The 17165-nt window shown below is 45.6% G+C and overlaps 1 protein-coding gene across 2 annotated transcripts; it reads left to right on the top strand.

Moving 5' to 3' along the window:
* The first annotated feature begins 57 nt into the window (after positions 1-57).
* Positions 58-14361, top strand: LOC135374616 (zinc finger protein 184-like). 2 transcript variants are annotated; one of them, XM_064607577.1, is made up of 6 exons: positions 58-474; positions 1478-1595; positions 3193-3287; positions 3396-3623; positions 8715-8867; positions 11752-14361. In XM_064607577.1, exons 4-6 carry the CDS (start codon positions 3488-3490, stop codon positions 12903-12905), a joined length of 1443 nt encoding a protein of 480 aa, XP_064463647.1. In that variant the 5' UTR covers positions 58-474; positions 1478-1595; positions 3193-3287; positions 3396-3487; the 3' UTR covers positions 12906-14361. The 2 variants fall into 2 exon arrangements, with proteins under 2 accessions (XP_064463647.1, XP_064463648.1); XM_064607578.1 differs by having other exon boundaries at positions 1459-1595.
* The last annotated feature ends 2804 nt before the right edge of the window (positions 14362-17165 follow it).

Genomic DNA, 17165 nt, shown 5'->3' with positions numbered 1-17165 from the left:
TATCTTTCACCGCGCCTTTGTTTGTCCTGCGAGTAAGTGTCACCTCCTGGTGTGGGAATGCGGGTTTAGAGTACGATTGAAGGAATAGATTTACACCACTAAGTGCAAGAGGCACGTAGATGATAAATCGTCGGTTAACTGGTAGGGTAGTATAGTATAGAAGTATGACATAGTTTACTATTGTTGTGTGATGACAGTCAAAGTTAGCACCGGTATGCTATGTGCGCAGAAGGTAGATAAGCTGCCTGTTTTGCTGTGTGCGCGTCTTTTGTTGGCTGTGCTTCACTCATGCTGCTGCCGGGTCGAGCGCTCGGTATGAGCAGAATAAAAGTATGTTCTGCGGCTACTCACCGTCTCGTGGATTAGACACAACATATTGGCGACGAGCTGGACGTACGATCAACCATCTCCGGAAAGAAATCTCACAGCAGTACAGTAACAACTTCGAGGGATAAGGCAACACGCATTGCTCAAGTAGGTTCCCTGAAGTGTTTTGACGAGTCTACTAGTGACTGGACGGCGTATGAAGAAAGACTTCAGTCCTATTTGAATGTCAACCGCGTTGAGGATGACAACAAGGTCGACGCCGTCGTTAGTATTATCGGGCCAAAAACATACGCACTTTTGAATTCTCCCACAAGCCCGGACGCTCCTTCGAAAAAAGAAGTTTAAAGAGATACTGCAGTTACTGCGGGAGCACTACACCCCGAAGCCTTCTGTCATTGGTGAACGAGCGAAATTCCACAGACTTACTGAGCTAGACGACGAAAGCATTAAGGATTTTGCTGCAGCGTTACGGAAGCTTGCTGAAACTTGTAATTTCGGCACATTTTTGGACGAGTCCCTGAGGGACAGGTTTGTTTGTGGGGTACAGCGTGTGGAAATTCAAAGGGTCTTATTTACGGAAGACAAACACCTAACATTTCAGAAGGCATGTGATAAGGCGCAAGCATTAGAAAGCGCGGCCCGTAATGCCACAGCTACGCATGCCAAAGAAGATAGTACGGAAGGACTGCTTAAGATGAAAGAATCTAATCTAACGGTGTTCAAGGTGCGCATCCACCAAGCACGCATCGCAAGCGTGCCCGTTCTTATCGGCAGTCTGTTTCCATTGTAAGAAGACAGGCCATATCTCACGAGCTTGTAGGTTGAGAACGAGTACTAGCCCACCATAGCTTCTAGTACGCTTCTATTAATGACAAAGTAGTTTCGAGTGTCACTTAGAAGGAGCCTTTACTGTTCACTTGGAGGCAAAAACAACGTGGGGTTCTGTCAATGAAAATGACATGGGAATCTTCACTGTTGACTGACTGACATGACGCGCTTAAATCTACATGTGTGCTGCGCTGTGTGTTGTGTCGTCCTTTGTTTGTTTCCCGGCACGTTTTTTTTTAATCGCTTTCAACGTATAAATCTACATACTCCTCGTTGTCATTATTGATGAAATGTTTTGTTCAGTGCTAACATACTGATCCAGGATATTCTGTGACGAGCAACAATTGGGGAAGCACCTGGAACAGAACAACCTCAAGGAACAGGACACAGACACCATGCACAAGCAAGTGTGACAAACGAGGCTTCATCTTCAGAAAACAGTGAGTTCTATGTAGACGTTTGACATTACCTGCGGATATAATTAAATGTTGCAACATGTGTTCTAATTTTTGGAAGCGAGTTTTCAAAACCACAATGAAGCCTTACTACATGTACCCTTGAAAGGAAAGCTAACAGGATTGGGTTTCTTTGTGTGAATATATAAGGGAAAAGAACTGCATCAACATTAAGGTGTGCATGCTAACGTGTTCTCTGGTGTTCTAGTTTTCCATAACTCTGCGTAAAAACGTCCGCGTAACCGACAGAAAAGAACCTCGATTATCTGAAAAGAATTTGAAGAACTGTCCACATAGGGCAAGGCAGGTGGTATTGTCTCGGCAACATCACCTTCATGGAAGATTTTAACGACTCTCGTGTAGTTGTTTGCCAAGCTGTTTTCCCTGATAGGCACCAGTCTCAGTATTCTTGTATTCCTAATTAGTACTACACAATCCACGGTACCTCTCTAAGCACACACGGTCGCCAGCTCATGAAAATATTTGGAAAAAAATGCATTCCGAGCTAAACACTAGACAACAGACATGACATGTGATTATAGAACCAGCGGATGAGGTGGATAGCATCCGGGGGAATATAGCGGAATCTTTTCCTTTCCAACTAGGAATGGGCAAACCAAATCCTCAAATCCTAGACAGGGATTCAGGAATCCCAATGGCAAGAGACGGAGTATTGAATCTTTTGAATCCGCCAACCGGGTTTGCGTTTTGTCTTTTTTTTTCTTTCTTTGTTTTTATTTGCACATAAGGAGTGTGCCGAAATCCTGACTGGCCAGTGGATGTTTTCTTGTTTGTCTGTTTATATTGCTTCACACTGAAACAGTTTAGGCAAGAACTCTTTGGTTCGAAGTTGAAAATTTATGCGGTTTTACTTTTCGATTGTTTCCCAGATTTGTGGAAGTCTCAGAGTTTATGTAGTTATTTCCCATAGTGGAAGAACGACATGTTACATAAATTGCATTTAAGAACGAGTATACGATATATTTTTCCCCCTCGAAGTAAACTATTGTTGAATTTGTTTTTCATTAGACAAAGATATGAAATTGTGCTTGAAATTTTCTTCATTAGAAGTACTTTTTTCCCCGAGGCTTTTGATACGGTTTTTAAAGAGAGGATTCGAGATTCATAAGCTTTGTGGATTCGATTCCCCGGATTCCTGATCACAACCGTCGTTCTTTTTCCTTCTTATTCTTTTACTGAGCTGTGAGATCGTGACAAAACTTACTTTACTGAATTTTCGTAACGAAACTACGAGGTCAGTACAAACGTCGTTTTTGCGGCCGAGCTCTATGGCCAGGTTGACATGCTGTCGAAGAGAGCGTGCAATTACGAGACTAATTACTTAAAATTAAGAATCCTGAAACACGCGTTACAACATCCATCCCTGAGTTTCGATATTCAAATGAGTCAAAACCGCAGGCACCTGGGAGTAACCTGACCCGAGCGGGGAGTAAAAAGTCGAGAGAAAAAGTTTGATCCGCTCATGCTGGGAGTAACCTGAAAGAATTTGTGGTGGTCCCTCCGTCTCGTTGTTACTCTTCGACAAGCATCATGTTTCTTTCTTAAGAAACAATCTGTACAGGGTACCCCTCTCTGGCATGACTTCTGTCCTGACTGGGAACCCTCGAAGATGGCCTCTCTGAAGACCCCTGAATACAGGCCCTCTGGGGACAAACAGTGAGTCGATTACCTTTAATTGATACGCACATTTGTTTGAGCCTGCAGCAACTGTTCACTTCCGGAGCCAATGTTCTCTTACTCATAATTTACACGGGACGATGACAGCCAACAGTTTACTCCCCACGAAGGAAGAGGCGAGAGATCCTTGTGTCCTTGAGTGATCAAGTTCCAGCCCCTCGGATTCACAACCTGAAGAGATGCAGCTCTCACCAGAGTTCAGTGGTCAGATCGTGAAAGTGAAATCGGAGCCACCCGATTTTGCCTGCCAGCCAGAAGAGGGTCAGGTACAGCAACAGCAGTGCAGCAAGCCTTCACCAGGAGGTGATGCTGATGGTAAAATCCTCGTATAAACTATACGTTGAAGATAGTAAGATCTTGTAGATATGCCGCTCAGACCTCTGGCCTCGATGCCTCAGTTGCTAGCGTGTTCACTTACTGGTCCCAAAGTTGCGGGTTCAAACCCTTGTGAGGACACCAGCAAATTGGTGGCGGAGTACAAGTTGCTCAGACACGCATACAACCATCGATCCATGAGGAACGTGTAACAAGGGCAAGGGGTTTCTCATGGATCGAGGGATCAGTGGCCTCGTGGGGAAGGTCAGTCTACTCGAATGTGGTCTTGACCCTGTTACGCGTTGTTCGTGCATTGGCAGGGCGGTGCTGTTCCAAAGACAGTGTCGGCCCTTTCGTTAAAACCGGAATTCTATGCGGAAAATTCCGGAGCAAAAATGGTGATAAGGTACGCTATACCGTTGGTTGGCTGTACACCGAAATAAATATTTCGAAATAAAATACTAAAGAATCAACGCTTAAAACTTCACCGTTTAGAATATTTTTTTAATAATAAACCGCTTAAAAATACACGCTCTAAAAATAAAGGCAGTTAAAATAAATCATGGTTAGGTGTAGGAAGGTAATATTCCGTATGATAGTTTATGGGCGATACAATGTTCCCTTTTCCAGAACTTCCTATTGTGATGTTTCTTAGTCGTGTTTGTATTGTTATCAACTACATTTCTTTGCATAACAGCTACACAAAATATCGAGTCTTAAAGTGATGAGGACGATGCGCGTATAAATACCGGGCATTCACTCTTGACCCTTGAGCAAGCCGAGCTGCGGACTAGGCTAACGAGCTTCGGGAGGATGGCGGGAAGAGCATAGCCATGGCGGTGTTGTGGACAGATTGCGCGGCGACGGTCATCCACACTGGATGCTATTACGTCATCTGTTACACGGAGCGGAATTTAAAATGGTGGCAATGTGAATTGAAGCCAGGAGACAACGCTTCGAATCTGAATCTCTACGGCTGCCTCAGCAGTTTTGTAGGGATTGCAGCACACATGCTCGTTTGATACGGTTGGCATAAGCAGGATTCAGGGCCTTTATAGAGAATTTGAGCTGCAAAGTAAAAAAAAAACATCATTTCATCCGAAAACCCCAGCACCTACTCGGTAACGAGCGACGATTTGTCACCGGGAAGCATACTCAGGACCCATCGCTCCAAAATGCTCGTTTCCCCATCCAGCGGACCATCTCAAGGAAAGAAATGTTAAGAAAGCATGCACACACACAGAAAAAAAAAGGATAGACAGAGAGAGATAAAGCTGGCCAAGTTGCACGACGAAAAAAATTTGCCAGCTGCCAAAGCAGACGGCATCGCCCCTCTAAGTTGGCGACACTGGCCACGCGTCACATACAGACAGACAACCTACTTCCAGTGGAGCGAGATCCTCGTTCACACTTCTTACCCGGGGTAGTCCCAAGCACGATGAGCACGCTACCTTCCGCGGAGGATGTTGAGCCGTCAGCTGTCCACCAATCAGGGACGGTGGATTTTAAAAGGTTTATTTCGAAGGTGTTTATTCTTCAAAGTTGTCGTAGTTTATTTAAGCAGGGTGGATTTTCCTATTATTTATATTGAAGTTTATTTTGCAAGTAGGGCTATTTTTGAGTGTTTTATTCTTACATGATCTATTTCGATGTCGTCGCAGTGGATAAGCCGCAGAGCGCCTGCAAGCAAAAAATAAAAATAAAAATAAAGAATGTGTGTAAGCTGTGGCTAATACGCTGAGATTACGGTACATTCTGCAAATCCTCCTGTGAAGTGTTGTAGAACAGGTGGCAATGAACAGAAGTCTTGTGACCATAGTAGGACCAAAAAGTTTTGCATTTCGTGCAGCAAAACATAAGGAAAACAGTCACAGCTACCATTTACCATATTCTTCCTGCGGATAAAACAGGTTTATTCGCTTCCTTTTGAGCTTTCAGTGCTACGATGAGAAAAAAATCAATTTATAGTGCCGTGCCTGTAATGGCATTTTTATTTATTTATTTATTTATTTATTTATTATTCCAAAACCCAAGGGACCACAAAGGGTCATTACATGGGTAGACGATAAAGAAAAAAAACTTACAACAGCCTTTGCACACTATTAGTTTAAAAGGAGAACAAACAAGAATTATAACAATAATAACAATAGTAATTCAATGCAATAACGATGGTACACTGGACACAGTAGACCTAGGGAAGGAGGTCTATGTGACAACAGAGTTATTAATGAAACAAATGGGAAAGTAAATGCCTGCGGAAGGTTAGGGGATCTGCGATGTCAACAATGTTCTGTGGGAGTGAGTTCCACTCGGTTTCGGCGAGCGGTATGAAAGAGTGTCTGAGGGACTCTGTGCGAGAGATAGTACGTGATACTTTCAGACTGTGATCGGTGCGATGAGAAATATACCGGGCCCGAATGATGTATAGCTGACTCAGGGATGTAGTGTAGAAAAATTTGTGGAATAAGCAGATCCGAAGGTACTTCCTCCTTAATGTCAAAGAGGGAAGACCTAGATTAAGTTTCATTAAGGACACACTTGATTGAATGGAATAGTCCGATAGGATGAAGCGGACGCACCGGTTCTAGACTGACTCAACAAGTGTTTCCAAATATGACTGATGGGGATCCCATATCGAGGCTGCATACTCCAACTGAGGTCGAACCAGAGTGTTATATGCAATTATTTTAACATTTGAGGGCGCTTGTCTTATGTTGCGTCGAAGGAAAGCAAGTGAGCAATTGGCCCTCTTACAGATGGCTAAGATATGGTCCTTCCATGAAAGGTTAGATGAAAAGGTAAGGCCCAGGTACTTGCATGATGTGGAAGGGAAAAGAGAATGATTGGAGATAGAGTAGGTAACAGTTACAGGTTGTGCGGAACGGGTGAAACGAACAAATACGCACTTCGGCAAGCTGAGTTCCATTTGCCAGACTTTGCACCATTCACCAATTAAGTTAAGATCGCGTTGTAATATGACCTGGTCTGATATACTCGATATTGCTCGGTACACCACACAGTCGTCTGCGAAAAGCCGAATTTTTGAAGTGATGTTGGTGGGGAGGTCGTTAATGTATATGAGGAATAATAACGGACCGAGAACGGTGCCCTGAGGGACACCCGACGTGACAGAACAGAAGGATGATAAGGTACCGTTAACTATCGTGGCTTGTTTACGGCAGGATAGGAACTGTTCGATCCAGGTTAAGAGAGATGGGGGAAGGTTTAAACGAGATAATTTATAAAGAAGACCCGTGTGAGATACCTTGTCGAACGCCTTTTTGAGGTCGAGGAAGATAGCGTCTGTCTCCACCCTATTATCCAGGCCAGTTTGTAGGTCATGAACGAAGCTGGCAAGTTGGGTTTCACAAGAGTATTTCTTACGGAATCCGTGTTGGTGTTGATAAAAGAAAGAATGGGCTTCCAAGAAGGAAGAAAGATTTGAATAGATTATGTGTTCAAGAATTTTGGAAGGAACACTTGTCAGAGAAATGGGTCTGTAATTCAATGGTTCACTACGGTCCCCTCCTTTAAAAATTGGCACAACTCTCCCCAAGCGCCAGTCTAGAGGGACAATGCTGGACAAGAGTGATTGCGAAAAAATGATTGCCAGAAACTCGCTAGATATCCTTTTTGTACTTTTCAGTACTTTGGCGTTTATACCGTCAAATCCACAAGCCGAAGATATTTTGAGACCGTCAATTATCTTAGCGATCCCGTTTGCTGAGATTGAGATTTCGTTCATTGGCGGTAGGATGATTTCTTGGACAGGACGATTTTTACGGATATTACTCGAGATAAACACAGTTGCGAAGCTTTCATTAAATATTTCACTGATGGTATTCTCGGGAAGGCTGTTGCCTTCATCGTCACTTAACTGAATTGTTTGAGTGGTAGCCGGATTTAACACGTTCCAAAACTTCCGTGGATTTTGTGTCATCATTGGGTAAGGTGTCCGCGTAAAAGTCCTTTTTCGCTTTCTTAATCGCGAAGGAGCATAGCTTTGCACATGCGCGGTAAGCGGCCAGGCGATCAGGGTTCGGGTCGTGACGAATTCTGCGGAAAAGACGCTTCTTCTTGTTAATTAACCGCCTAGTTGATAGGTTGAACCGCGGTGCTGATGGATTGTGTGATATAGTGGTCGATGGTACATGAGCAGTCACCAGGCCATTCAATAGCTCCTTGAAGACTGACCAGCTCTCCTCCGCTGTTCGGTGCATAGATCGTTCAGTGAATTCCGTTAAACAGGAGGCCAATGTAGCGTTAATGACGTCAAAGTTTGCTTTGTTGTACAACTTAATTACTTTACATTTTTTCTTAGGTGGAGGGTGTTCAAACTGCATATCTGCACAAACAGTAAGATGGTCACTAAGAGGACACGGTGATGTAAATACGGAATCGAATTTTTCGTGCCTAAATGAGGATTTTGAACCTAACACAATTTTTTTTTAAAAATTCAGGCTCTACTCATTATCGTAGTCGTCTTACGATATAAAGGTACAACTTTATTATTAATATTATTGTTATAATAGTAGTATGACAGATGTTTGTAAGGGAGCGCTCACACAGGCCAGCTCAGAGCTGGTGGCAGTGAGTGGGGACCATCAACTGGAGTTAGTGGAGATCGGTCAGTGAGCAAAAACTTCAAAAGTTGGTTGTGCCAATCGACCAATCAGCAGGAGGAGCATTGCCACGTGACTCCCATTGGTGCGATGTGATTTCGTTTGTGCCAAACTATCGGGCACGGGTTCAACTCCTGCACATATAGCTTAGAGATCATTTCTTTTTTTTTTCTGCTAAAGGCAAAGAAACATATCTGTATGCATTACTTTAAAGGGGTACTAAAATGCAGGGGCTAGTACGACTAGGAGCGAAACGTGGCACATGTGAGCGTGGCTTAGGAAGATGTCATACATGTGGTTATCGCATCCCGTATTTCTGGTTTTGTCGACCGACGTTTTTGAATGCAATGTGCACGGACAGATTACAACGTAGTGTGATTAGCTTCATTATGGAGATAAACCGTCGCATGAGATTTGCAATATGGCTTACTTCTTCCGTTTTTTTTTTTTTTTTTTTGTTTTACTGCAGGAGTGACATCTGGTACGTGTCACATTAAAGAAGAACGTCGAGAGGAATCTTCCAATGAACATCCAATCATAGAAGTGAAGACAGAGCCTTACAATGTTGCAATCATAACAGAGCTGGACCAGATGGGACGCAACTGTGATTCAATACCTGAAGGTAAATACAAAGTGCTCAAGGGCATTTATAAACCCAGGCCGTGACACATGGGCAGTCTTCAATGCACCGATGCACCGATCCAGATTGAGTGTGACAGTGCGTTCTGGGTATAAAATGATGTGAGCGCAAACAATTGCTAGGACACCTTGTAATTCTGAAGATCAGCTTAAACTCTTAATGCTGTAGCTGAACGCACTAATACCAATACCGCTGTCACAAGGGCTGTCTTGAACGACCATCGAGATTGATGACCATTGAAGATGCAGGTAGGTTCCCCTAGAACGTAATGTGTCAACCTAACAGAAAACATTGGATCCAACATTCATTGAGAAGTTGACGCATCACCCGCTTGATGGCGCCACACGCATTTTCGATGGACGTTGGCCTCAGTGGAGACTGCCCGTGTGGCACGGTAATAAGATTAGACAGATTAGATTAGAGATAAATTTCAATTTAAAAAATGCATCGTATGCATTAATTTCGGTACGCCGAGTGGGGCACCAAGTGCCTTCTTAGTCCCAACGTATCTCTGACACGTGGGGAGCTCCTGGACGATTGGAAGATAGCCAAGGTTGTTCCAGTTCCTAAAACAGGTTGCAAACTAAACATTGCAAATTACCGGCCGATATCCCTTCTGAGCACATGTAGTAAGGCATTAGAACATGTCGTATATAAGCATATTTCCAAATATCTGTAAGGTAAGAATTTCTTCTCTACCTGTCAACATGGCTTTCGCCACTGCCTAAGCGCAGTGACACAGCTTGTGAACACAACCCATGATCTTGCTAAAGTTGTAGACGCTCGTTGACAAGTTTGCGTTACTTTTATTTGATAGAGTTTCTCACAGGACTATTATTAAAGTTGAAGGAAATTATAAGAGATGACCTTTATACTTGGTTTTCCAATTACCTTTACAGTAGAAAACAATTTGCCCACACGAATAACGCTGACTCGTCCTTCGTAACAGTTACACCCGGTGTTCCCCCAGGGCTCGGTCCTGGGTCCTTTGTTGTTTTTAATTTTCATAAATGATGTTAGCGTGGGTAGCGATATTAAAGTGAACTTTTTTGCAGATGACTGTGTATTCTATAAAGAGATCAGTGGCGGTGATGACTATGCAGGTTTAAATAATTGTTTGCAGAAAATAGCAGACTGTTGTGAGACTTAGCAGTTACCTCTTAACATAAAGAAGTGTGTGGTCATGAGTGCCACTCGCAAAAGGAGACCGCTCACCTTCGATTTTTGTATTAACTCAATGAATCTCTCGAGGGTCTCCAAATACAAATACCTGGGCGTTTCTCTTACATCAGACTTGCTCTGGAATATGCACATCCAATACATAACGAAGAAGGCTGACAAGAAATTATGGTTTCTTAAACGTCATTTTCGTGAATGCACAGCTCGTACTGCGTTAACAGCTATCAGAACATTAGTCCGTCTTATTTTGGAATATAGTGATAATTTCTGGGACCCTTACACCAACGCGAATATATCCGACTTCTTGAATCCGTTCAAAGGAGAGCGTTACGTTTTATTTTCAAGTCGTACTGTTGTCACACCTCAGTTACTCCTCTTTACGCACGGTGTGACTTAATGCCGCTGGGAGAGCTAGAAAGACCCATCGGCTGCAGTTCCTTTTTTTTTTGTTTTTTTTTTCAATTACTTAGTGGTCAATTTCAAATTCATCATAAGTACTACATCACTCTGCATGTACCCAGATCAACGCGGCTAAGCCATCAGAGCACACTCAAAGCATTCCGGTGCAGGACTGACTGCTTTCAACACTCGTTCTTTCCTCGAACTGTCGAAGAACGAAATGAGTCTGAGTTCTTCGGGCATGGAGGACGATGTCTGTGTGGCTGGTTTAGCAAGCAGCCATCACTGGTGTTCTGTCAACAAAGAAAGTCCCGCCGTCTGCTCTTCGTTGGTCCCCATTCATTCTCAGGGGCATTCGCGAAGCATTTCTATATTTCGGGTGTTGATGAATTTACCGAATACTTTGGGCTTCCTACATTTGTGTATTCTCTCTGTCACCTTTCTGCAGAATGTAACATCTCGGCCATCGATTTACATAGAGCAGAAATTTTTGTGCCACCTTCTATGGAATGCCACGTACTGCAAAGGAAAAAAACAAACAAATATAGTGAACAAAATTAGGTATTTTTCAAAACGATCAAGGGGTTAACTTTTAAATCGTGATTTCGGGCACAAGCGGGCACAGGGCAGGTTGAGTGGACCATCCTAGTTGCAAGCCGTACTTAACGTCTAACAGATTCTGAAACACCCACGTGGGTGAAAATATCCACCCTCTAATTTTAATATGCAATTCAGCCGAAACTACTGCGAGAGTGGCGAAAAAGAGAACTTATGTTCCATGTACACCAGTAACGAAATATGAACGATTTTTTCCAGTCTACTCGAAACGGTTGAGCTAGTACATCGTTGGCTAGTTTTCACTGGAATGGCTTAGCTGTGTCAAATGCGCATAATGGCCCGGAAGCCCTTCCTGCACATTCGGGGTCACATGATGGCGGAGATATAACTGTGCATATTTAAGCATAACCTAATTATACGACACTGAAACAAAAATTAACAAAAATATTCATACAGGAAAAGAAACAAAATGCTGTGACTGTTTCGAATTGAGCTTAGATTGTTCGGAGCGATAGTCCTACACTTCACTCCTTGGCAAATACCGGAGTGGTGTGAGTTGCTTTGAGCTCGTGGCCTCAGTCATACACAATGGGGATTATTTGTGGAGTCGGAACGTGAACGGCCTGACAAAGCTTTGTGAATGTGGTGCCATCTAGTTTTTCATAGATCGAGAATCAGAGATGCTCCTTGTCTGTTATGCCGTCGTAATGTCCGATTTGTGAAATTTCAGACGCAAGAGGGAACACTGATACGCTCCATATTAAGGGCAAGCCTAAAGGCACTTGTGATCAAGAATACTCTAGTTGCGCTTCTTCAGGTGCACAGTTCAGCACAACAACAGTTGAACTGCAGCCCGACGGCACTGCACTATTCACTATGAATGACCAACCCGCTGGGCGACATCGAGACCAGAGCAAGCCACGTGCACTCGCATGCATGTCGAATGCCAGCCTCGAATGCCACATGTTTGCAGAGTGTCACAATGAGTCTGAAAAGTGTTCCACTCCTCCTCCGACGGATATACAGATGGGAGAGAAGGGTTCTGGGTGCAACATCTATCCCTCTGCATTCTCGTGGTCACGAAGTGACGACAACCATGTGGCGAAGCATACTGAGAAGAGGCCATACAAGTGCGATGTCTGCCCTGCGGAGTTCAGTCAGGGCGGGCACCAACGGCAGCACAAGCGAGCCCACACGGGCGAGAAGCCATACAAGTGCGATGTCTGCCCTGCGGAGTTCAGTCAGGGCGGGCACCTACGGCGGCACAAGCGAGCACACACGGGAGAGAAGCCATACAAGTGCGATATCTGCCCTGCGGAGTTCAGTCAGGGCGGGCACCTACGGCGGCACAAGCGAGCACACACGGGAGAGAAGCCATACAAGTGCGATGTCTGCCCTGCAGAGTTCAGTCAGGGCGGGCACCTACGGCAGCACAAGCGAGCACACACGGGAGAAAAGCCACACAAGTGCGATGTCTGCCCTGCGGAGTTCAGTCAGGGCGCGAACCTACGGCAGCACAAGCGAGCACACACGGGAGAGAAGCCATACAAGTGCGATGTCTGCTCTGCGGAGTTCAGTTGGGGCGGAAACCTACGGCAGCACAAGCGAGCACACACGGGAGAGAAGCCATACAAGTGCGATGTCTGCCCTGCGGAGTTCAGTCATAGCGGGAACCTACGGCGGCACAAGCGAGCACACACGGGAGAGAAGCCATACAAGTGCGATGTCTGCCCTGCGGAGTTTAGTCAAGGCGCGCACCTACGGCGGCACAAGCGAGCACACACGGGAGAGAAGCCATACAAGTGCGATGTCTGCCCTGCGGAGTTCAGTCAGGGCGGGCACGTACGGCAGCACAAGCGAGCACACACGGGAGAGAAGCCATAGAAGTGCGATGTCTGCCCTGCGGAGTTCAGTCAGGGCGTGCACCTACGGCAGCACAAGCGAGCACACACGGCAGATAAGCCATACAAGTGCGATGTCTGCCCTGCGGAGTTCAGTCAGGGCGTGCACCTACGGCAGCAGAAGCGAACACACACTGAAGAGAAGCCATACAAGTGTGATGTCTGCCCTGCGGAGTTCAGTTGGGGCGGAAACCTACGGCGGCATAAGAGAGCACACACGGGCGAGAAGCCATACAAGTGCCACCTCTGCCACGCAGAGTTCAGCCGCAGCGGGGCCCTACAGCAGCACAAGCGGGCACACACGGGGGAGAAGCCATACAAGTGTGACGTTTGCCACGCAAAGTTTAGTTACAACGGGAATCTACAGCAGCACAAGCGGACACACACGGGCGAGAAGCCATACAAGTGTGAAGTCTGCCATGCAGAGTTCAGCCTGATCGGGCACCTACAGCAGCACAAGCGGACACATACGGGCGAGAAGCCATACAACTGCGATGTCTGCCATGCAGAGTTCAGCAGGGGCGGGAACCTACAACAGCACATGCGGATACACACGGGCGAGAAGCCATACAAGTGCCATCTATGCCACGCAGAGTTCAGACAGCGCGGAACCTTGACACGTCACAAGCGAACACACACGGCTGAGCAGCCATAAAATTGCAACCTCTGTCCTGCAGTGTTCATCCACAACCCAAACTTGCGGTGTGAAACATGTGCAGTCCCTGTCGTGTAGAATATCAAAAGCAGACAGCTTGGGGTGAGAAACCACAAAGGAGCGTTCTCTGTTCTGCAAAGCTGAGGCACAGCACAAACCTGCAGTGAAACAAGAAGACCTACATGGGTGTGAAGCCATACAAGTGCAACCTCTGTGCTGCAGAGGACGAACGCACAAAGTTAGAGAAGCTGCTGCTAGAGCTAGTTCAGCCAGAGCATGAACCTGTGACCTAACATGCAGCCACGACACACTTGGGATGGTGACCATACAAGTGCTTAGAGGCCGCGTACACTTTAAAGTGCACCAGTCCTGGGCTGTCGCATGTCCTTGATGCAGACATCTGAAGAAGCACATGCTCATGCACAGATAGGCGAACGCTATTCCGATGCGATCTGTATTCCGCCGTATTTTACTTGTGTTTCACATTTTTGAAACTCTCACTCACGAACAGGCAGAGGGTAAAAAGAGGTGGTGACATATGTGAAACGTAAACAAACAAACAAACAACCAACGAAGGGACAGACATACAATGGCTCTGAACTGCTAACCAGTGTTTACTTCCATGAAAAACATGCATTGCATTGCTTCCGTTTTGCCTCTGTGTTCCTTTCTTTATTCATTTCCTCTGTTTATGATGAATGCTTCGTTTACGCCCTGCATCTCCTCACCTGATGACACAAACGAATAAGTCAACCCAAAGAAATAAAAGAATATTTCTACAAGACGTCACGACTTGTAAGATGAATTCCTTTGTGTAGAATATGTGTTACGAGCATCTGTTGTGGAACGCGTTGCAATTTGTTAACAGTTTCTGAATGAAATCTCAGGAGAAATCACCAAGGGATTATTGTGTATAGTATGAGAGAGTAAGGGCTGTGACGTCAGTCTCGAGAACATTTTTTTTTGTTGGTTTGTGCCGAAAGGGTGGACCGGAGACTGCAACGACTAGAAGTACAGCTCCCATCAACCTTAGTAATAACATGAGAAGAAAAACGATGGCCTCGTTCCGTCATATGCGGTGAAAAGTAATGAAACATGCACGCATCTGTGCACTTAACCTGGTCAAAACATGCAGTAAAAATGTGTCATATATGCGGTAAAAACTCGAGCTGTATATGAAGCTTTTTAACTGGATACGTTGGGGTTGCAGTGAAAGGCCACTAAAGCGGGATATTTAAAAAAAATAATAATAATAGGAGGCGGTGTTTGGATGATATGAACTGTTGAAGGAAATGTTTGCCACCAGGTACCGTTGAGTACTGTCAAAAATGACCTCCCTACGTCGCCCGTTGTGAGAGGAACATACACGAAGACTGAAAGTAAGGTGCGCCTGCACAACCCTCGGTAGGGTGGCGTCAGGAACCGAAGCAAACAGATCGCCGACCGACCTTTGCGAGCCCCTCGTGTACACCTTTCACCACATCCAAGGATTCGACAGGCAGGAGGCCTCCCGTTTCAAGCCTCCGGATGGCTCGTGCAAAGAAGACTAAGTGCGTTCTCACTAACTGTATCTCCACAGCTAGCACTGGCTTTTCAAAGAGCGCTTGTGCTTCTCCGACTGCGTCGCTGTCCTCGGAACAAAACGTGTTCACCACGTCCTTCGGGGTGTCGAAGTGAGCGGCGTAGAGATCGACTGCCTCCAGCCAGGTTCCCCTTCTTGTGACGCAATAGGTTCAGGGAGCAGGGGAACGTCTGGCATCATTGCTCGGTATGTTACTCTTTGACTTGTCGCCTTCACAAAAACTTTCTTCTCGAGTGACACCTTCTTTGGCCCCCTAACTTTTTCTGCCATGTGCTTGAGGCCGTGCACCAAACATGTTACGTGCATGACGTTTGCATAGGAAACTTTCGTGGTGTCAGCAGCCTTTATCATGTACGCAGCTGCACCTGCATACAATATCCTAAAGTTCTCTCTCCGCCCCCCATCTGGCGAGAGTACCTTGAGAGCATCGTTTACGAATCTGGCTACGGTGCCGTGGTTTGTTTTCTCGAGTGTTCAACTCGCAAGCAGACAAGGCCTCTGGACCTTTGATTATCGTCAAGTTTTCCAACAACCAGATGCGCTACATAGCGACCGCAGGCGTCCGTCGTCTCATCCGCAGCAGGCCACATTGGGCCGTTTCTAACAGAAGACCTTGTTTCATTCACGGCTTTCTCGTACAAACGAGGCAGGTAATTCTTTCGGAGAGTTGATTCTGCCGGTATCTTCGTGCGAGTGTACTTCTCGAGGCATTTTCTTAACGTCGAATTTTCGAGTTTGCACCACGGAATATGTTAGTTGCGACAAAGTCTTCAGAAAGGTCTTCCGCACAAAATTCGTCAAGCTCTGAGGGCGAGAGCTCGCAGGGTGGGGATGTAGAAGTTGCGGAAGTTCTGCTCCCCTTTGCTTTTTCAGAAATGTGAGACCTCACATGCTGGTCCACCTGGAACTTCCTGTCTGCACTGACCTATAAGAGACAGAAAAAAAAAGGAAAATAACGGAAAAATCGTGTCAGGAAACATAACCAGCCGTGACAATGAATTTCTGTGAAGCAAATAAAAACTAAAGAACGGCATTGATGATGTGTCGTTAATAAACGTCTTTGCGCGTACATTGTGTCGCAAAGCAGGCCACATTTGCGCTTATTTGCTCGAAAGAATCTCGTTCGTAATCCTCCCTAATACCTGAAAGCCCATGCCTTGTACACGTTAAGGGAGGAAACTTAAGTGTCGCTCGTCTATATAGTTGAATGTTCCATGCTTTCTTACCTTCTTCTCGCAAATCCTGCGGAATGATACCCTTCCCTCGGTGAACAAATCTGGATTCTCTGTCGTCCATGTCTTATAGAGGCCTGAAATTGAAGGCTTAGGTCTTGGCATCGTAAGGAAACGACGTAAAAGCGACGGACGAACGATAGGAGCCAAGAGAACGCGCTATACTCTCTGTTGCAGACAGAGAGGGCACAGTCTGCATTCAGCGCAATCAGAGTGGTGTGGACGCAGCAGGGACGGAATCTCAAGAAGACGTCACGATGCCAAGTGTCTAATCGGCGGATTGCAATGCGAAATGTGGTTCAGATTGATACGTCATATGTGACGAGCGGGGGAAATATGCAGCAACGTGTGAAATATGCACTTACATGTACTTAAAACATACGGCAAATCGTTTGGGACAAGGCTCAAATTTGCTTCAATGTCACCACCAGTGTAAACCATGTTCATGAAACAATATGTAGAGCTGGGCACGGGTGCGAGAATACTCGAGGATACCCGCAGTTACCCGCATATCGTCACGAATTGCGGGTAGGAATTCGTGACCGCTGCGGGAAAAATGCGGGTGTACCCGCAATGCGCGACCGCGGAATGACCTCAACTAAGTGATCCCTCTCTGTCACACGCGAGCTCAGCAGTGCCCTATGTTGTTGGCCACATAAATCCATTTGCCACACAGCAGCAGGCAATTGCTGGCGGATTTAGTAGTAGTAGTAGTAGTGCTGGCGAGAGAGTTCGATTATTAATGCAGACATATATGGCTCTCCCGTGAATTGC

The sequence above is a fragment of the Ornithodoros turicata genome, unplaced genomic scaffold (assembly GCF_037126465.1).
Source record: "Ornithodoros turicata isolate Travis unplaced genomic scaffold, ASM3712646v1 Chromosome86, whole genome shotgun sequence".
Classification (NCBI taxonomy): domain Eukaryota; kingdom Metazoa; phylum Arthropoda; class Arachnida; order Ixodida; family Argasidae; genus Ornithodoros; species Ornithodoros turicata.
This window is presented reverse-complemented; position numbering and strand designations above follow the sequence as displayed.